Here is a 21,760-nt window from a genome sequence, read left to right as displayed (position 1 = left end):
TTCTAGGATACGGTCTAAAGCAGCGCTGGAGCCTCTTTGCTGCAATGCAATTCTCAGCACTATCCATGTGGGAAATGGCAACTCCAAATGTTCCACTTGAACACTTTGATCCACCCCTCAAAGCCTCCACTCTCCTGCTGCTTTATTCCAGAGCTCCCCATTCCCTCTCATATTATAAAATGTGCCTACTTATCTCCAGGGAGTCCCACCATCTCCTTATGGCTCAGCTCTCCCATGCATAGGTAAGGATAACATTCAAGGGTTGTGGGTTCTTTTTAATGAAAATATTTTAAAAGTCAATTGCTAATTTGCCTTGGAAGGCTAAGTATTATCACACCATATTCCCTTTCCCTTGCTAGAAAGTTTGGAAAACATGGCCTGAAATCCGTTCCCTTCATAGGTTCCCAAACTGCCACTGCCCCATGCATCCCAGATACCCCTTCTACAGCATCAGCAGGGTGAAACACGACACTCACTCATCACTGGGCAGTGATTCAACACAGAATAAATCCTACATTTGTTACAGGTGATCTGCAGGACCAGTGCAGCTCTGAGAGTTTTTTCACAGCACTCAAGTGCCAGGCTTATGAAGCTGGATGCCCTGCCAGTGGTTTGAGAAGCAACTTAAGCACCAAGGTTCTCTGAAGGACGGAAAGATGGAAATCGTTTATTCTGGAAACCAGGATGGAAATCTGGCAACCCATGAGTCAGAGTGGAAGTTGAGAGACCTTGTCTATGCCAAGAGAAAGGCAAAAGGAAACAGCTGGAACAATTCTTTTGTTTGGTGTTTTTCTGTTATTTATTTATTTTCTTGGTCTGTTCAATTTGTTTTTTTAAGGGAATAGTCATTTTAAAGTGTCTTAATATTTTTCATAATATATTAACACAAAATTAAGTAAGGGTTTTTTCAGTATGCAGTTTAAAGTGACTTTGTCTGTCTTTAAGATACAGAAGGGAGACCATTTTGGCTTTGCTGAACATTTACAGACTTCTCACAGTCTATATTAGATTAAATCCAGAAAATCTGGATATTGAATTTTAAACCCACTCATATTGATTCCATTGCAGAAAGATGTCATCAGGATTACCTTTCAAGGCATAGCCTTACCCTTCCCAATAAAGTTGTTCAAAATAATTTTTTATGCTGCTGCTGAAATATTTTGTATCTTCCCCAATCACACAGTGCCTCTGAGACACTTTAAACATCTTTTTTATGAGGTATCTATGGACAAGCAGGGTGAAGTACAACATTATTTCAGCTCTTTAGAAGAAGGAGGTGAAGAAACTGAGGCTGAAGTTGGAACTGCACTGGCCACAGTGTGAAAAAGGAAAGGGCAGGGTAGAGAGCCCACAGATAAGGCTCTCATGAGTGAACAGAGTCAGGTTGTACAGACATGGTTTTGAAAAGAAGAAATTCCTGAAAAAAATCCTAAAAACGTTGGTGGTGGGAGAAATGCAGATGGTGGCACAGGAGGGGCTGGCATGAAGCCACAGTACTCCTGCCATCCCTCAGGGTCAGAGTGGGATGGACACCTCCCTGCAGGGACCTTCTCCAATGGATCTGTGCAATTTCACTGCACAGCTACTCCAGTACAGCAGAGCTGTGCTCGTATTCAGGCCCTGTCCCAGCAGTGCCCTGAAAATGACACTTGGAGGGTCTCACATTTATACTTTAGGGCCCAATTTCTATCCTGTGGCAGATTCCAAGCAATAGACCTGTCAGGCTGTTTTCTCCAGCTTTCTGGCTTATTTTTGTCTTGTTGTCTAGCACTCATCCATCAGACTGTTTTTTTTTTTAATCCTAGTTCTTCCCATTCCTTTTTATATTAGGAATATATTCACAACCATATCATCCCTCTCTGACCCTAAAAAGTAAATTACTCCTACCCCCCAAAAATCTGCAGGTGATCTGTAAGTCAACCTCTTCTTCCTCTCCTTCTGGCACTATTTGAAAGCTAAACTCCCCTGTATTTTTGATCTTGCTATACAGTTTTCAGCCAAGAAGCTTTTCCAGGCATGGGCAAGATATGTCACCAGACACAAAGGACAATGTGGAGATACCTCCAGTGGCAATTCACTCCTCCATCTACTATCTCATTTCTGTCCTTCTCTATTTCCCAGTCTCTCTAGGCCACACTCCTCCAGCCCCCAGCACCCTTGGTCAGTAAAAGGAACAACAGCTGTACAGTTGAAGGAATCAAGGTTCCCCCAAAAGGAGGGTGTGCAAGCGTACCGAGGTGCCCAGCCAGGCATGTATGAGTGACCTTTGTGGGAGTCTGCTGAGAACTTCAGGCAATAAGAATGGGGGGAAGTAAAGTGACCACTCAGCTGCAAGGCAGCCTCTCTTGTCTGTAAACAAGAGAGTAAGGAGGTCTCAAGGAAGAGCTTCCCTTCAGGCCACTCCCTAAAATCTGGTGGGAAAGTGCTCTGAGACACTTGTATTCCTTGTGTTTTCACATAAAGTTTGAGCAATGTTGCAGTTCGGGTCTGTGCACATTCCATTCTTTTCCCTTTTTAAATGAGGCCTTTCACACAGTTGATAAAGAGAAATCTGGACATTCCTCAGGCTGGGAACATCTCATTGTGCAGGGGCAGGGTTATGAGATGGTCAGAAGGATGGGTCATCAAAGGGTCATCCAGCAACATATTCCCTAAGTGTACACCTTACCTGTAGGTACTTTAGAGTAAATCGTTTTAGCTACTTTGATTTTACAAAGGAGCTTTTTTACCTACAGATATGGAGGTAAAATTAATAAAGGCTTAAAAACCTAATAATCTGAAATTGTGGTCTTGTCCTGCTCTGTGGAATGTGGGATGTAACCCAGAACTGCTGAATGGTGACAGTGAGAGCTGTGCAGTCTGCTGGCATGGCCCTCCAGTCACCCTGAGAGCAGCCAGCTCACAGAAACCTGCTGCTGCATCCCTTCTGGGGATGAAAAAAACCTGCTGCAGGCTGTTTCCCACAAGAGCCTTGATTCACATTCAGTGTGACTCCTTGCATGGGAAAGAACTTTGCATTTTGCTTAGGAAAAACAAAGACCATAAGCCTCCTATAAAGATTTTCCCATCTAGAAACTCTGTACAAAAGTGTTAAAGTCAGCGGTCAGGAAATGCCTGCATGCCTTTGCCTTGCTTCCTGCAGCTAAGAGAAAGCTCATAACCTAAATATGGGACATTTCCACCTAATTTCTGAATGCTTAAATTTATGACCTGACGTGCTCCCAGCTAACAGCAGCTGCTGACCTGGGAGCTCTGCTTCCCATCGCATCTGGCTCCTGCCTGTGGCCAGTATGCTACATCAAGACACCAGGTTTTAAACCAAAAATCAACTCAATGTCAGAAGGCAGCATTTAGATGTCTAGGAAAACCTTGAAGTCCCCTGGACTGAGCCTTTTCTGTCATTTTCTAGGAACACTGAGTCCCCCCCTTAGGGTTTAAGAGTGCCAAGACAAAGGCTGATTAGTTTGCACAGTCAAAGCCTCCACTCCTGCATGTGCTGCATCAGGATTTATCAACCTACTGCTGCCACAACCTGGTTCTTGGAAATTCATCTCCAGGACAGTTATTTCCTTGTGTTTGCTCCTCAGAGGTTTTTAGCAACTCTCCAAACCCTTCTATATCGTACCTCCTTTTTCAGATGGGTTGCAACACTGCAGTGCAACAACATTGCAAAGCCAAGTGACCAAATGGACATTTGCCAAGTAAGTTCTTTTTAAAAGTCCACGGGACAAAGCAGAGGCTTTCCCCTGAAGCAAATGGGTCAGAGCAAATAGGAAAGGAGAATAATTTGTCTGAGAATAATTTAAAAGCTTTCACTGTGAGGTGCAAAGAGGCCAAATGCTAGACATGGGCCCCTCAGCTTTGGTGAGCTGGGTGCTGCTTTAAGCTTTTTCCAGAAGATGCTAAAAGGTAGAAACTCAAATGTGTCCTTCCAGGAGCTGCCTCTCCTGCCAGAAGGAGGAGTGAGTTCCCTGCAGAAGCCACCACTGTGTGGTCTGACCAACACAGCCACCACAGGGACCACAGGCTGTGCATCAGCTGTCACCATGTCCCCTGGCCAGGGGAGGTCTGAGGCTGGCACGTGTCATCAGGAGACAGGAGGCAGCACTTTGTTCTAAGGAAGTGGCCAAGGCTACATGTGCAGTGGGCAGGGAAGCTTCACCAACCTTCACTGTGCACAGGCGAGATAAATGGCCTTACAAAAAAAATGAACCTGGACCAAATCAGTCTGTAGCCTAATTGGTGACATTACTAATGAAGGAGGACCCTGTCTCACAAAATTTGGGCTCCTGAGGGGACCCCAAGATGTGTATCCACCCTTCTGTAAGAATGGCTCACTGCTTGTGTACCCCCTCCTTAGTTGCTGCCTTCCTTGGCACTGCCTTGGCACTGAAGCCACAGCCAGCTGGGCCAGCAGAGCTTCCACTAGGAGCATCTTGAAATAAAATTGCTATTCAGGTTTGCTCCCATAGAGGCAGGAGGAACACAGCCACCACTTCAGCTTCTAAACAACTACAGCACAACAGATGTTCTTGAGAACTCCAAAATCCATCAGACTCACAACCACCTCATCCTCCTCCAGGGTTGTTAGAAAAAAGCAAACAAAGCAAGCTTTTTAAAACCAGTGAGGCCACAGTGAGGCACTGCCAACATGAATTAACCAGGCACATACCTCATACAGATGCTCCATGCAAGACAGAATTCCACCAGTAGGTATCTAATTCCTTCATCATCCTCCCATCTTATCCCAAGGCATCTTTTCATCCACTGAGTAATCACCTTTCCAGAGCTCTCCACTGTGCTGAGGAATCTCTGGGCTACCCATCAGCCTCATGAACTTTCCCTACAGCTCACACATGGGTTATGAAGGGAGCTCACCTTGTTTCCCCCTCCAGCAGCCCCTGTAAACTCATGAGCCAAAGCAAGGGCCCCTGCAGCACCTGTGAGCACTATCACCTGCTCAGGGGGCTGCAGGTGCTTCTCTAGGCTTTGGTGCCTTTGCACTTATTTACACTCACAGAAGAATAAATGGAATCTGGCCTTTCCAAGTTTTATTTCTAGAGCTATAAAATAATTTCAGCCTCCAAACATATTTATAGCAGGGAAACACTAGCTGGCACAAGAGAGTGAGTGTGTTCTTGGGAATTTTACTGCCTCTCACCTCATGTAATATTCATTTGACTAAGGCAACTCTATTGCATCTTCGCCTATATTTTGCAGTTATCCAGTGAGAGTTTCTTGGGGAATCTGCTGCTGCTCAAATTAAAACAGGACAGCAAAACTGTGCCTGATTGAAAAGGACAAACCTGCAGCAAGGATTGAGAATGAAAGCTGGAGCCAAAGTCTTCAGCTAGTTTCTTTAATGACCAGAGATAAGTGCCTGCACCTCCCATTTTCAGCAGGGAATATTGAGCAACTAAAGACACATTTTTGGTCTGATGCTCTGAGTTCTTAGTCATTCACTTACCCTCTTGAAACACCCTTGAAATCTTCCTCAGTCTGAGAATCATCCCCAGGCTATGCCACCTTTTTCTGGGTTTAGTTTTGCATACAGACAGAAAAGCTGTTCAACTGCGTGTGTTTGCATGGGAATTTATTTAGTTGTTGAGAAATTAGTTATTACTGAATCATTAGAAATGAGGAGATATCTAAGAAAGTTAAAGTAATAAAAATACTGCAAGAATGTGATACTGTTTTGCTCTAAAACCCTCAGTTACAGTATCTCCTTTGGTGTGGCACTGCTGTCGAGAGTAGTGAGCCATGCCAGAGAACTTTCCTTTCCTCTCAGCAGCAAAATGTGTGATCACCTGCAGCCTGGAGCAGCAGGTGCTGGGTTAGTGGGCAGCTCAGTACGTTTCACACTCAGCCTATTTCTTCTGCAGTTGCTGAAGTCCTGATTTGTTTCCCTCCTAGGTCACTGGTTATTAATTGCTGCATGAAAAATCTTATGTAGGTGGCAAATTCAATGTTCCATTCCTGGCACTGCTGTGGCAGGGCACTGACTGAAGTGCCCCCACACAGGACATGCACAGAACCCAAACCTCCTCGGAAGCAGCCCCCATCCCTGCTCATATAGCTCATCCCTGCCATATGCACGATGACCACACACTGTATTTGGACCTGTTGTGGTGAGTGAACCAGTCTTATGCAGCAGCAAGGCTCAGGAAAGGGATGTATAACTGTCTGGTCTGCAGAGGGAGAAACTGAAACCCCCTAAAAGAGTCAATGGGCAGAGGTTGGCACATCATGTGGGCCAGTCCCTGCAGGGATCACATGAATAGGGCTCATCTATAGACCTCCAGGATGCATGGCCTGTTTCTCCTCGATGCAGAACACCAACTCCTAGAGAAGACCCATGGCTACATCTCACTGATGACAGCTCCAGGGCTGTTCCTATGCGATCCCCAAGAGGGAGCAAAGCAAAGGGCACTGGAGAAGTGGACCTGGCTATGTAGAGGGACAAGTTGGTGCTTTCCCAGCTCCTGAAAACTATTATGCAGGAAGAAAACCCAGCACTGAATGTTGCACTAAACAAAAAGACAAAGTCAAGCTCCAGGAAGCTGTTCTGGAGCAAAATGAACCTGCCAGGAGCATTAGGAAGGAGGAAAGAAAGCATGAGAGGTGCCTGCATGGGGCTGCAGGGGAACAGCGTCTCTCCAGGCTGGGACAGATGGATCACTCAGGTCTCCCACAGATCACATGGGGACCAGCTCCAGCAGCTTTTGCAAGTGTTGAATGGCATTTGAGACTTGCCAAGAATGTCCACCATATCTCTCTTTTGGGGGCCTTTCTTATTACCTCAATTTACAAACAGGCAAAGGAAAATAACCATCACTTTCCCTTCCCCCTCCCAGCAAACCCCTGCTCAGCTGCATTTTAGCAAAGAGCTTTTCCAGTATTAAAAGTACACTTTATTTTCTGTACAATTCTCATCCAAATCTCCAGGTGTGGAAATGTCCAGTGTGTCCCCAGAAAAAGCTGCAGATTGTTCTGCTGTCATGAGGCTCCGTCCAGAGCTGTCCAGGAGGGGCACAAGGCCAGGACCACCAAAATCAAGTGCTGATGCTTTCTAGGTGCAGGGAGGAGAGCAGGAAGGAGAGGGAAGGGAAGGCAGTCCTGCTCTGCCATGGAGTCATGAGTGACCAGAACCTTCCCTGGGTGGCAGAAGAGGCACCCTCAAGCTCACGTCATCGTTCGTGCTTAGCGTGGGAGTCGTTGCGTTCAACCGTCACCCCGTTGCCATTCCGCGTCACCTCCTTCCTGTTCCAGTCCTTTTCCAGGTAAAATTCAGCGAGCACGGGGCAGTGCTCTGAAGCCACCCCACCCCAGGACCAGTTGTCAGGGATCCATGGGTTTGTGAGCCCTTCTCGCACGACAGCCCAGTGGCCTGCATCAAAGAGAACCACAGGGAACACGTTGAGTGACACTGCTCAGACCGGACACACGAGGCTGACCTAACTAAAGGTCACACGACTGCACTCGAGCAACTCTACCTGTGAAAACCTTTTTCAAGCTCCGGCTGATCCAGATGTTATCCAGCGACTTGGACCCTTGTGGGTTCTTTGTGCTGATGTTGGTGAAGGTGCTGGAAGGGACCAGGTGGTGAAACTTCTCCTTCCTCAGGATGTCATGGTCGCTGCTGTCTGGGGCCTGGTTAAAATCTCCAAGGATTATTACATCTCTTTCTCCTAGAAAACAGGAAAAATAGAAAAGAATGGGAGGAATGGTCCATCATTCAAGTACAAGTGGATTAATGGAAAGAGGAAAAATACAAATACTGAATTAACAAAGTGATTGTACTCTGAATTCCTGAAAGAAATGCTGTTTAAAGCCTTTTTCACTGACTGTTTACTCATGCCCATTCTCTTCAGGACAATAAAACCAGCCCATATACATTTGATGCTGGTTTTTAAATATCATTGCATTTATTATACAGTCATAGAATCATAGAAAATGCTGAGTTGGAAGGGACTCATAAGGAGCATCTCACGGGATGCCCCAAGAGTCACACCTTATGCCTGAGAGCATTGTCCAGACACTTCTTGAACTCAGGCAGGCTTTGTGCTGTGACCACTTCTCTGGGGAGCCTGTCCCCAGCCACTCTCTGGGTGAGGAACTTCTTCCTAATACCCAACCTAAACCTCTGAACTCAGCTTCAGGCCATTTCCTCAGGTCCTGTCACTGGATGCAAAAGTGAAGAGATCAGTACCTGCCCCTCCTCTTCCTCTCCTGAGGATGTTGAAGATCACAGTGAGATCTCCCCTCAGTCTCCTCTTCTCCAGGCTGAACTGACCAAGTGACCTCAGCCACTTAAATGGCTTCCCCTCAAGGCCCTTCACCATCCTCATGGCCCTCCTCTGGACACTCTCTAATAGATGGTTTTTTATATTGTGTCACCCAAAGCTGCCCCCAGCACTCAAGGTGAGGCCTCCCCAGAGCAGAGTGGGACAATCCCCTTCCTTGCCCAGCTGGCCATGCTGTCCCTGATGCCCCCCAGGACAGGGGGTGCCCTCCTGGCTGCCAGGGCACTGCTGATTCATGTTCAACTTGCCACTGACCAGGACCCCCAGAGCCCTCTCCACAGCTCTGCTCTCCAGCCCCTCATTCCCCAGTCTGTGCACACCACCAGGGTGGCCCCATCCCAGGTGCAGAATCCAGCACTCACCCTTGTTAAAATTCATATGGCTGGGGATTTTCTATCTCTCTAATTTGTTGACATCTCTCTGCAGGTCCTATCTGCCCTTAAGGGAGTTGACAGCTGCTCACAATTTAGTGTTGTTTTCAAACTTAGTATTCCTTCAAGTCCCATGTCCATTACTGACGATGTTGAAGAGAACTGGACCAAGGATGGAGCTCTGTGGAACCCCACTAGTGACCAGATGCCAGCCTGATGTCACCCCATTCACTGTAATTTTTTGTGCCTGATCTGTAACCTGGTTGCTCACCCATCATGTAACATGGTTATCCAGCTGTGTGCTGGCTGTTTTGTCCAGAAGGATACTGTGAGAAACAGTATCAACAGCTTTACTGAAGCCCGGGTATTGGCATCTTTTCCTTGCTACTGCCTGTTAGTGACAAATTCAAAGACAAGCAGTTTTAATCTCAGAACTTTTAAGAAATCTGTGCCTTTGTAATCTTTTTTATTTTTGATTTTCTTTCTGCAAGAAACATCTGCTGGCTTTAATTTATGTGGACTTTTTAACAATAGATTTTCCTTAATAGTCAAGGACACTTTTGTGAGGAGTCCAGGAAGATGCAGCCTTATGCTGGTATAGACCATAGTGCCAAAACTGCAGTGCTTATTCTAAACTCTGCATTATAAAAGTCCCAAGGAATAGGATGAAGGAGCAGTCTGCAAGCCTGATGGCAGATGATGAGTGGAGAAACCACACGGACACTCCCTGACTACAGCAACTTTCTTTTGCCTGTCTGACTGAAGGGATACTGCTCAGCTTGGAACGGAAAATTACTTCAGTTACATTTTGTTTCTAACCCTAATGAGGAAGAATTGAAACTCCAAAACCTAATTTCATATCCACAATGTGTGCTCTCCTCACCCCACAGATGTACATGCAGACATCCCACCTGTGCCCTGGGATAAGAGGACAAAGCACACATCTCCCTGCCCATCTCAAACCACTGCCAGAAATGCCTGAAAAGACAACTGAAGAGTGGTGACAGCTGACCAGAGATGCTTCCATGTCACTCCTTGCCACTGGAGAAGGATGCTGAAGGAGGCACAAATGCACCAAAATAAATATCCCAAAGCTGATTTTAGAGGAGAGATCTATGAAGTAGTCTATAAGCTTTTTCTTTCCTGAGACTGAAGTGTGAGCGGTGATGGGGTGGACAGACTTTCTCTACCATACTCAGTGCTCGGGATAAACCTCCTCGTTTTTGCTGTTGCTGTACAAGTTGCTATCCAGGAGAGGGAGCACAAGCTCAACAAAATCTACTCCCACTCCTGTCTTGCAGTGCAGGAAAGATAAATTGGGAAAGTGGAGAAAAGCAAGCGAGATTGAGAGCACATGATTTACGAATACTTGAAAACATGGTGCTTGCTAAGATGCAGAGGGGCAATGAATAATTAGTGAAATTATCTGTGGTTTCTCTATCCTTTATAAGTCACAAATCATATTGGAAGTAACATTAAGTTTAAATATTATTCTGTAAAGCGTTCATGACAATAGTCTTCTCACCTTTGAAGGAAAAAAACCACACCTGAATCTGAACCTGAGTTATTTTAAGCTCTCTCAGAACCAAAAAGAAAAATCAGTCCTTGTCTAATGGGATGACCATGCCTGCTGTGAGCTGGTGGTTGTGCATGCATCTCGTGACTAAGTTCTCTTGCAAGATCTCTTGCTTGGCAGGACCAGGAAGCCTGAAATGTAACTTTGGTCCTTCAGTGCTAACACTTGCTCAATGGCCCAGGCAGTGATTGGATCCTTCCAGGCTTTCATCTCCACCCTATATGGGAAAAGGCCATTACAGAAATCTTTGGAGCACATCCTTGGTATTTAAAAGTGACAGACAGGCCAGGATCTTAACAGCAGTACCTTGATTATGCACAAAATCTATTCTATTCTATCCTAAACTACTCATGCTTCTTTTAGCAAATCTTCAAGACTACCTCCCTTACATGACAAATGTATTAAAAAAACCCATCACACTTACAAGTGAAAATGTTAATTGACTGAAAATTTTAACCTTTCCATTCTGGTGATGTTAGAATAGCAGAGGATAAAAGCACTTGAATGAATGAATGAATGCTTGGAAGGACATAAGAAGTCAGCCTGCAGCTGACTGCCTGGGGAGGGAATCACTATATTCTTCACCCATTTAAACTTCTACATGCAGAATAACTAAGCATAAAATCATAACAAAGCACAAAGTTGACAGACAGAATAGGCTGGAGCATGTTAAAGAAGCTGAAACCCAATTTGCCACTGGGGAGAGAAAGGAGTGCTTTTGGTTCCCCTCTGGCAGGAGCTTCTGGGGCTCCTCAGACTGCAAAAGAGTGGGAAATACATCAAGGAAGTATGTGCTAAGCAAGGAAGGGCAAGCAACCAGTTTTCTAGACAACCACCAACTTCATTTCCCTTTGTCCTGGCTCACTCTCAGCCCTGCTCCTACTTCTGCCAGCTCCTGCAACAACAACATCATGCACGCCAGCACTGCAGGTTTGTGTCTTGTCTGCCTCCCAGGACCCTGACAGACATCCAGCCACGAGAGGGAAGGAAGTGAACCTGCCTGGATCCTCCCGAGTGCGTGACTCTGTCTGACTGGACACTCCTGGGTCTCTCAGCAGAGGCAGAGAGCAGAGCTGCCCACAGCAGCTGCAGCTCTCAGGGGTCTCAAGGATGAGCCCCAGTTGCTCTCAGCCAAACTTAACAAAAGTTCTGGAAGAAATCATGCCCTTGCTCATAATGAGGGATGATAACTGATCAAAAACTGCAATCATGATGCTCACAGTTACAGTCAGATGGAGGGAAAAACAGAAAATTAGGACAATTCTACTGGTGCTGTGCTGTGATTTTCCTGTTTTGGAGGGAATGAATTTAAGATTGTCAGGGTTTGAGTCTGCTCCTCAGGAGCCAGAGGCTCCTCAGCCAATGCAATCTGGTCCTCCCCCTCCTCCAACAGACAGAGCAGCAGGAGCTCTCTTAACAACCAATCTTCTGCTGCAAAGGTCCCTGACACAGACTGTACTGTCCACAAGGACCCAGAGCCTCCATCTGTTGGGACGTGGTGGCATAAAGCCCACAGCAGCCAGGCATGTGTCCTGTTCATGACCTCTCAGCAGTGCTCCCACACACATTCACACTCTCTGGGCCCAAAGCAACCATGTCCTTGTCAATGCAGAACTCCTCAGGTGAAAAAGTAAGTCTGGTCTGTTTGCAAATGCATCTTCAAATTCACTAAAGCACCAGCGAATTTTGGCAGTGCCTGCGAGTGGCTCTTGGCCAGCAAAGCAAAGCAGAACCTTAACTCAGCCCTCTGCTGCAGTGGCTGAGCTCTGGTGTGCCAAGGCAATCAGCTGAGGGACTGACAGTGCTTGCAGAAGGTCTGCAGTGTTGAAATCTGCCTCTCTGCAGGAACTGGGAAACTCTCCTTTGCTTCACGGCAGGCCAAGGGGACATCTGTAGGACACACTCCCCAGTTTTACCATGCTCTGGATGACTTTCTTCATGAATTTAACAGACTCTTAAATGCTCAAATCCTTCCTGGACAGAGTGACACACATATAATGAGAAGAATGTGATGTTACATTGACTGCTAAGAAGTCTTCTCAGAGATCTTGTAAGCCCAGTGCCTGATGCATGGGTAACCCATGGAATATGGCCAAGCCATGTGGGAGAAGATACCACAGAATTTCAGAACGGCTTGTGTTGGAAGGAACCTTTAAAGACCACCTAATTCCAACCCCATGCCATGGGGACACCTCCCACTAGACCAGGTCACTCAAAGCCCCAAAGCCCCATCCAACTTGGCCTTGAATACTGCAAAGGAGGAGCATCCACAGCTGCTCTGGACAACTTGTACCAGTGCTTCATCACCCTCACAATAAAGAATTTCTTCCTACTATCTAATCTAAACCTTCCCTCTTTCAGTTTAAGGCCATTCTCCCTTGTTCCATCACTACACATCCTTGTAAAATGTCCCTCTTCAGCTCTCTCACAGGCCCCTTTCAGGTACTGGAAGACTACTGGAAGATATTCCCTAAGTCTTCTCTCCTTCAGACTGAATAACCCCAGATGCCTCAGCCTTTCTTCACAGGAGAGGTGTTCTAGCCCAATGATCATCTCCACAGCCCTTCTGTGGACTTGCTCCAACAGGTCCATGTCGTTCCTATGTTGTGGATCCCAGAGCTGGATGCAGCTCTCCAGGTGGGGCCACAAGGGAGCAGATTAGAGAGACAGAATCCCCTCTCTCGCCCTGCTGGCCACACTGCTTTGGATGCAGCCCAGGATGAGGCTGACTTTCTGGGCTGTAAGTGCACATGGCTGGGTCATGTCCAGCTTCTCATCCACCAGTACTTGCAATTCTTCTCCTCAGGACTCTCTCAATCCACCCAGCACTCTGGTCCCTGGGTCTGGCCACTACCAGGACATCCAGAGTAACATCTGTGTGCTGCCCACTGAAGACAAATTGGTGGAATTCTTGAGAGAAGACAGAAGAGCAGCTGCAAAGAGTTAGCTATGAGCAGCCAACAGCCACTGCATCTCTCCAGTACTGATGAAAGGAAAAAAAAAGAGAGGGAAAAAGGAACCAGGATCCACCAATCTAATGGGAGAAATAGGGGGATAGTATGCTCTGCATTAAGGGAAGCTGTGGATAGTAAACAATGTTCCTCAAATGCTCATGTGTCTCTTAGTAAGAATAAAAGATAATAGAACAGGCATCTGTGAGCAAAATGGGAACAGAAACTCAAATTTACTGCAGTACCCACAGACAAATCAGCTCTTACTGCCCACATTTTGTGGACTAATTGGGAAGAAATTAAAGGGTGGTGGTAATTTTAAGCATGAAATTCATTTTGGCAGGGCAATTCAGTACTTCAAAGTCACATGTGTGTGCTACCATTTCCTTAGAAGACCACACCTGCATCCCACAAGTTTGGAGCAATCTGAATTTCTTCTTTTGTGAAAGACTAAGCCAAGAACAAGCATGCTCCAGTAATGTGCCTGCCACAAGAAAATTAAAATGTGAAATAAAGAGTACACTGACAGTATAAATTTAGATGCAGTGGAAGTGCAGCTCAGTTGACTTCAGAAGAGCTACAAATTTATCCCATGTTTCAGTTCAGCCTTTGGGGAATAAACGAATGATCCTTTTGTTTACCTTCATCCTTTCCAATTTTAAAGTGCATGGACAAATACTTAAATCAGTAACACTTAAAATAGCTCTGACTGGCTTCTGCAGCTCAAAAGGAACAACAATAGAACACACAGAAAAACTGTAAATACCTCTTGAGTTATACAAGAGGGATATTAGTGCTTCCAAGTGACCAACCTTGCTGAGCTGGGCCAAGTTGAAAATCATCACATGAACAACCTTGCAACCCCTTTCACATCTTTCTTAAGCAGTAAACAAGGGGCCAGACTTTTTCTGTTCCTATAACAAGATCAGCAACTTTTAGAATCCAAACTGCTTTGTTCTGTTTCACAGGAAGTTAAACATAATTTGCAAGCTTCAAAGTAAAAAGCAAATTCACAGAAATGAAGTAAAGAAATCCAGCTGCCTATTTCATTGCTCAAGCTCAGGTCCGCATTCTGGTGGCACTTCATCCTGGTGTAAAGCCAGAGCAACTTATTTGGAATCAACAAAATTATTCTACATATTACATCCAGGTACCAAAGCCGGATTTGGTCTCTTTTCTCATTAGCAGCCATCTGTGAATTTATATTAGGCTTTTGAAAGAGCTTCCTATTATCCAGAAATGAAATATATAGAACCTAGTTCTCTTGGAAGAAAAAAATAATTAAGCTTTGCTCTGGTATCAGGTGGGTGTCATTTCCGCAAAGCATTTAAAATAGGGTCTCAACTCTAGTGACTTTCCTTTCCTTTGGCAGAACTTGCTGTTACAGTAGCATAAAAACAGAAGGAACTTGATTTGAAACAATGGTGTCAAAGCCAGTAGGATCTCCTGTGCTGTTTGTGTTAATTAGGAAAGACTGTAGGACAATGAGCAAGGGAAAAGCACATTTGTCACATTATGCATCACACAAATATGGGTAAAGACAATTGTGAGGCTGATAAGGGTATTTCTGAAATGCTCACCGAGACAAAGTTTACTCTTTTAAGAATTCCTTTGAATTAGATAGTGTGTGCGTGACAGCTGGCAGGAAAAACCCTGCCTTACCTTTGAGAGTCTCCTGCAAACTCTGTGCACAGGCTGCCAGTTTGTGGCTGTCGTGGTTCTTCCCAGTGCTGTCTCCTGCAGAGGGTGGCAAGGCCAGGTGAAGGTTAACCACGGTCAGATCATTCATTCCAACCTGGGGGGGCAAGGAGGAGAAATCAATGCTCTGCATGTGAGGAATGGAAGGTCACAACACAAAACCACGTGCCTGTTCCCAGTACTTTCAGGTGTAGATCTGGCACAATAGACTCACAGTGCTGTATGTGTGGGGTGTCTTGGTGTGTCTCAGTGTGGGGAGGAAGAGGAGGGAGGCATTTGCATTTTGCAGCTTTGCTTGCAATAACCTCATACTCTCTCAGTTCTGGGGAAACTGGTTTGCATTAGCAAACAGCTTCCTTTCACCACAGTTGCAGAAAGAAGTCAGCTGGTTATGAAAATCAGTTTATGCAAAGCCAGTTGTTAAAAAGCTACAAATAATGTCATGGTCATTAAAATAATGTCATGGTCATTACAGGGGCTAATTACTACTGTCCTGTGATTAGCCCTGGCTTGTCACAGAGACTAAGAAACATAATGTACCTTGAAAGAAGCTTTTGGCTCCCTGTAATCTCCTGTTCACCTTCTGGGAATCACTTGGACCTGTTTGTATGATCAACTAATTATGAAATACTTTATTTATTAATAATTATTTGATCAATACTTCTCTTAAAGCATTGCCGGAGATGTCAAGTTCCTTAAACTGGACCCTTTCATTACAGCCTGTGTGGAGATGGGCTCTCTCTGCTCATATGTTTGCTCCAGCATATACCCAAGAATATGGTTTGGTATGCTTTTTAGAAAGGTTTGGCCCTAGTGAAAAAGTTTTAAAATGGAAACTCTGAAGTGTGACAGCAGCATAAGATAGGCCAGCCCAAATCTCACTGGAGCACTATGCCTTATGCACACATATACTCATATATATATAATCGATCTCCACTCTCCCTGCACTCATCTCTGTGGCACTGAAAAGAACCCCAGCCCTGTGGCCTGGCTGCTAATGAGGATCCACTGACCCTCAGGTTCTCAAATATTCCCTTGCAGCAGGGTTTGCTCCCACAGGAGCAAGGGAAAGGACTGACTGTGGTGAGCTACCACATGTATTAAGGTGCATTAAGCACCTAGCCATAATCAAGCATGCGACAGTGATGAGAAGGGTCAGAGGCTCATGCAAATTTTTATCTGTGATAAGGCTGCATCTCTTTTCATCTTAGCCAAATTAGTCTTTTTAGTAAAAGTTCTGCAAGGCTGGACTGGCACTGTGGCAGTTACCTTGAAATGTGCAAGATACGGATGAGGATATGAGTGCCTCCCATTGCCATTGGTCTGTGCAGTCTCCTGAGATGAGGCATCTTTCAGCTCAATGCCAGCTGTTGTATCCCAGAGGAAGCCAGAATATTCAACTCCCTGGAATTAAAAAAGAAAAAGAAATGCCAGTCACAAGATGGAAAAAACAAAACATTCTGCCCAAATGTAGCCCCATATCTATCTATCTCTATACCTATAACTATATCTATATCTATGTCCATATCCATATCCAGGCATGGTGCCTGCTGAAGGCAGGAAGCCCAATTGGCTGTGCCCAAGCAGAAAGAAGAAACAGCTTCCTGGGCTATCAGTGGAAGATACAGAGGACAAGTGGAAAGGCTTCTTAATCTCACCCCTGCCAAAACTCCCACCAGATACGGGAGGAATACTTCCTGGGAAGCTCCACTGACTTCACTGAGGAGTGAGTGTGCCAAGCTGAAACACGCATCACTCTACTCAACAGCCCCTCACACCTGCACACTGGCTACTGGACACCCAGTTAATTCCAGCACTGCTCCAGTAAAGCCAAGGATTTAATAATCTGTTTGATCTTCTACAGGCAGAGCATGTTCAGGACCACTGCAGGGGTGAGGGATGCTGCCTCTCATGTGCATGTTTGGGCTGATGTGGTCCTGGTTTTCTCCTACTCCAGACAAGGCATTGGATACCTCTGAGCGTGGTCAGTAATGAGGTAGTTTGTTACCCACATGATTAATTGTCTAACCATGAGTTTGGTGCCTTGAGGTCTCACTGGGTGGCTGCTGGGGCCTGCAGTAGATGATGCTCTGCACAGTTGTTCCTTCCCCCAGGCTCGACACCATCTCACAGATTTTTTCACCCGCAAGCTAAAAATAACTGGGCACCTTCAGTCTCCTGGCACGAAATCTGGTCTAGACCTCTCAGTCCTGACAATTTCTCTGTCTCTCTTCCAGCTTGAATGTTTCATGCTCAGCTCTCTGCTGCTTTCAGCTCTTCTTCTATGATCCTGAATGGGCTTTTTTTTATTACTTCATGACATGGAACGGGCATTTTCAGAAAGCTGTCTACACTGTCACACCAGCAGCAGTATCTAATTCAAAGATATTAGAGGCTGTCAGCCTCTTCTCCCATCACTCACACATCATTTTCCTTGCCATCATTCAAACCCATTCCCCTTAGCAAATCACAGTTAAATCCATTGCAAGGAAGATCCTTCTCTATTTCAGCTGCAATAAAAAAGTGTTAACTGCTCCACTAACTTCCCAAGAGCCTTGAAAGGATTAAGGTTGGTTACAAATTCTTTGGTAGCTCCTTTGATAACTCACCTTTAAAATATTGACAAAATCATTCTACCAGTAAGAACCTTAAGGTCCAAAAACTGCTACAGGAAAAGATGTGGAAGAATAAAACTGCTGTCAACAGCTGTTGGCAATTTCCAGGCTCCAGACTTCGTATCAACATGACAGTCAAAAGTCATTGCCTGGCTGAAATGCTCAGAATGTATGAAAGCACAAGCCAGAAGCACCATCCACCATTTTGTGTTATTGAGCCCTACAGAGCATCCCAAAATCAGCTTGTACCAAAGATGCTGTGTTCTTGGGGTTACACTGTGTTACCTCACTGCATTTGCTTACACGGTGCTCAAACCTGACAGACTCATTAACTAGCCCCAGGAACAGAAGAGACTTTTTGGCTTAGTGGAGGGTTCTCCAGCTCAGCCAGATTCCTGTTCAAGCAGCTAAAATGAAGATTCAAGTAGATAAAATTTTTGTTCTTAGTTTGGCTGGACATTTCTCCCACAATTTTGGGAATCACTCATCCTTATATCCCTATCCATAAATTGAGGTGGATGATAATTTTTATTTACTCAGGCTTTAGTCAAAGCTGCCATCGTTATCTTTGGAACTGACTAAATACTCTGAATTTAACATAGAAATTCTGAGATATTTATTAATAATTCTTGATAAAAAAAGAAAATGTGGAGAGAACAACTTTGACAACTTAGCACAACTATTTATATTCAGTGTTTTAACGATCTGACCTAATAAGAGATCCTAAAGGAAAACTCCAAGCCAGGAATAAAAATGTCCTGAAGGGCATTTGCACTCTGCACCAGAATTAAGTGTGAATTGTATTAAACTTTAGACACATTCAGACACTCTGTATCTTTCCAGATCCTTTTTGACCCTGTGTGTCTGTCTAGTTAGAGTACAATCCTTGTGCTGCTCAGGTGGTGGGTGTTGGTTTGTTTGGGTTTATTTTTCCCTCAGTCTTAAGTTTTTCTCAGAAGGGCAATAAAAGGAGGTGCACCTCCCAAAATATCAGTCCAAAACCAGTGAATAGTGATGCAACCTGATTTGGAAAAGCCAAAATAAACAAATGTGGATTTTAAGCAGCATGGCTATAGGACACAACTGCAGCCTCATATTTATTAACAACAGTGCTCAGAATAGATCATTCTGGATCAATAGATTGTTGAAGACTGCCCAGTGTGCTGACAGGCATTACTTGTTATGTGACAGGTCTCAGCTCCTGCTTCTACCCACAACAACACCCACACTGCAAAAACTACCACGAGAATGACCCTGTTCAGCAACAACAGGCTCAAGCTCGAGGAGGACGCTGCTCTGAAAACCCATTGGCACCCTTAAGGGTGAAAAAGAGAGATTTCCCTTGGGAGAAAGCTGCTTTTAGGCTCTGTTAGTGATGTCCAGACTCATACAGCTACACCTTGAATATTGTCAAGGGTAGGCAGGCTCAGCTGTCACCACCTTAATAAACCAGTACCTCCCTACAGTACATATATATATATATATATATATATTTGCAGAGCAGAGGATGCTGCAGGGAAAAGCCCAGCACAGTACAGATTTCAAATTGAGTCCACACCATTTTAAACACCTATGCCAAGGACTCTGGGGAGCACACAAGGTAAACTCTCCCAGGTGAGGATGGCAGGCTGCAGGGCTCCTCTGTGGGCTCTTCACTTGCAGATCAGGAAAATGGGAAGTCCTTCCAAATGCCAGCCAGTGCACCACCAGGGAGCAAGCTCAGGTGACTTGCACAAAAAATGTCAAAAGTACTGCAGCCTGGCAGGAGAAAAACTCAGGACTCTTACCTTGTCCAAATGAGTGGCTTTTCATCTGTACTGCTTTTACCCACCTCCCCCAAATACCTGCACACCAAATACACACACATCTTCCTCCTTACAAGTGTGTGCCACAATTCTTCCAAAATATAAATTAAGAGCAATCAAATTAAAAGCTATAGGAACAGTCAGCTTAAAAAACAAGAAATGCAAACCTTGCCAAAAAGGATTTGCAAAAAGTGTTGCCTTAAACATTCAAAATATGTCCTTGGTTAGAGGAGGGGGGGAAAGCAAAGCCAAAGTTCAGACTTGGGGATTAATGTACCTTGTGTAGCTGGCCTGAGGGTTTTTCGGAAACAACACCCTTCCAACATCCTCTAGGGCCCTTCCACTTGCGGATGTTTGGCAGCGTCGGCTGGTTCAGCTCCATACAAAACTAGAGAGAGGAAAGGGAAAAAAAATAACATCAGCTTAGAAGGTTTTAAAAAAAACTGCAAAGTAAAGTGTGTAGTAAAGCACTGGTAGGAGGCACAGTGGAGCACAGGCTGTGCTCTCTGCCTTCCTTGAAGGCTTGCAAAGGAGGTGGTCTGAGCCACGTCCCAGGCTGACTCACCCCTGCCTTGGAGATAAATAACAACTAAAATAACTCAGTGCAAAGGGTGCAAGTAGAACATTTATCCCTCAGACTACTTTCTTTTCGTCCAGAGCTACTTGTTTGATTGGAAAGGGGTTTCCTCTGTGCTGCCTCTGAAGATGCTGGCTGCACCATATCCCATCCCTGCCTGAAGCTTCACAAAGAGCTGCCAAATCCTCCTGGGGGCAGGAGGCCCTCACAGCATGGCTGGCCCCAGTCCAACAACACAGCCACCAGCATGACACGAGAGGAAGGGTGTAGGCCAAACTCAATAGCTGGAGTTTTGGGGTTAAGGCTCCTCTGACTTTAGGCCAGGGACATGTGCTTGATTTCCTTTGTGCATGAAGGAAGCAGCTGTGCACTTTGCACGCAGTTCTAGCATGTCCTTCTCATGCTTCCCAGAGGTGCTTGTCTTCCTGGTCACTGCTGAACAGCCATAGCAATAGGACACCATTACATGTCCAAGCACATGGTCAGAGCTGGAGAGGCTGCAACCTAATGCCCAGCAGGTCAGAGATACCAGAATTGTGGGCACTCTGGAGAGCCTCTGAGTCTTCTCGTGTAACATCCTGAGACTGAAATAAAAGTAAGTAAATAAATAAATAATAAAATCCATCCTGGAAAATCTGGGATCTGAAACACTTTGGTGTGGACAATATGGACTGCTTTTTGTCAGGGGTTTCAAGACCAGGCTCAACAGAAGCTAGAGTCCTTTGCAAGGCTGATGCTGGCTCCAGGCAGGCTCTGGCAGGAAGGTGGCAGAGATAAGCAGAAGCTGGATGCCCTGGTTGTGGCAGAGGTTCTGGCTGTGGGGAAAGGGGCTAGGAAAAAGTCATCTCTGTGAAAGAGCAACAGAGAGACTTCCACTGTGCATCATCTTGTTCTGATACTGGGTTGAAATGCAGAGGCTTTCACGGTGAAGGAGGATCCTCAGGCAAAATCTTGGGTCCAGAACACAACTCCAGATCAAGCAGCAATTTGACAAAGGATTTGCAAGGCAAACAATAACCTCATGTACAGAGTTTGCAATGGGATGTGCCTCACCCAGAGTTTGAAGAGCTACAGAGCTGCACAGATGTGTTTCCTACATGGATATCAGTAAAATGATGGGATAGTTATTTTCATGTTTATCTTTTGATTCAGAAACTAAAATCAAATCCTGATCTTTCACTGACTCATTTGTCTGTAAGTTCAGCATCCTGCAGGCTGAAGCTGTAAGCATTGATTCTCACACACAACCCAGGCACCCTTATTTGCCTCAGCAGACCAAGAGTCATTTTGGTTGCATGCCCGAAGCAAAAACACTTGGCACAGTTTTAAAATAGTTTTCTGACGTGCAGAGGTTGGCTGGGGTTTCTTATTCAAGATGCCACATTAACATACCACATTGTTGCCCATTATGTACCTTCAGGCAGTGCTGGGGCTGGGCTGATTTATGGAACTGGGAGGCAGGTAGGGTGTTTGCACAGCCTGGGAACACAGCTCTGCTCTCAGCTGATCACCTGGTGCTACCCCAGCTAATACAACAAATCATGGCAGCAACAATTACTTACTCCTGATGCCATTCTGATGTCTTCAAACACAGTGGATTTGGTCAATGAGTTTTCTAACACTTACATAACTTAAATCAGAAAAACAAAAATATTTTTGAAATTAGGATTTCAACTAACCTGACAAAAGACTTATCTCTAGGTTGCAGCTGCCTAGAAAGTCCAGCTAGCACAAAGCATATGACAGGACTGAATAAATCCTACAGAAACCATCACTTTACTAAAAAGAGCATCTGTACTCTACTAGTTTGAATAGTTTGTTTCCTTCAAGTTGCGTTTTTTTTTTTAGGGCCTTGATTTGACTT

The 21,760-nt window shown here is 45.1% G+C and overlaps 1 protein-coding gene across 1 annotated transcript in view; it reads right to left on the bottom strand.

Annotated features, from left to right (window-relative positions):
* Positions 1 to 6,672: 6,672 nt before the first annotated feature.
* EEPD1 (endonuclease/exonuclease/phosphatase family domain containing 1) overlaps positions 6,673 to 21,760 on the bottom strand; it is a gene marked incomplete at its 5' end in the record, with an annotated part of 62,468 nt that continues 47,380 nt past the window's right edge. The window contains 5 exons of the mRNA XM_083876339.1: positions 6,673 to 7,387; positions 7,494 to 7,688; positions 14,864 to 14,996; positions 16,169 to 16,303; positions 19,597 to 19,707. Coding sequence (XP_083732465.1) covers positions 7,188 to 7,387; positions 7,494 to 7,688; positions 14,864 to 14,996; positions 16,169 to 16,303; positions 19,597 to 19,707 — 774 coding nt within the window. The 3' untranslated portion in view covers positions 6,673 to 7,187. The remainder of the gene's footprint in view (positions 7,388 to 7,493; positions 7,689 to 14,863; positions 14,997 to 16,168; positions 16,304 to 19,596; positions 19,708 to 21,760) is intronic.

Source organism: Zosterops lateralis (genome assembly GCF_965231275.1).
Source record: "Zosterops lateralis genome assembly, chromosome: 1".
In the NCBI taxonomy this organism is placed as follows: Eukaryota; Metazoa; Chordata; class Aves; order Passeriformes; family Zosteropidae; genus Zosterops; species Zosterops lateralis.
This window is presented reverse-complemented; position numbering and strand designations above follow the sequence as displayed.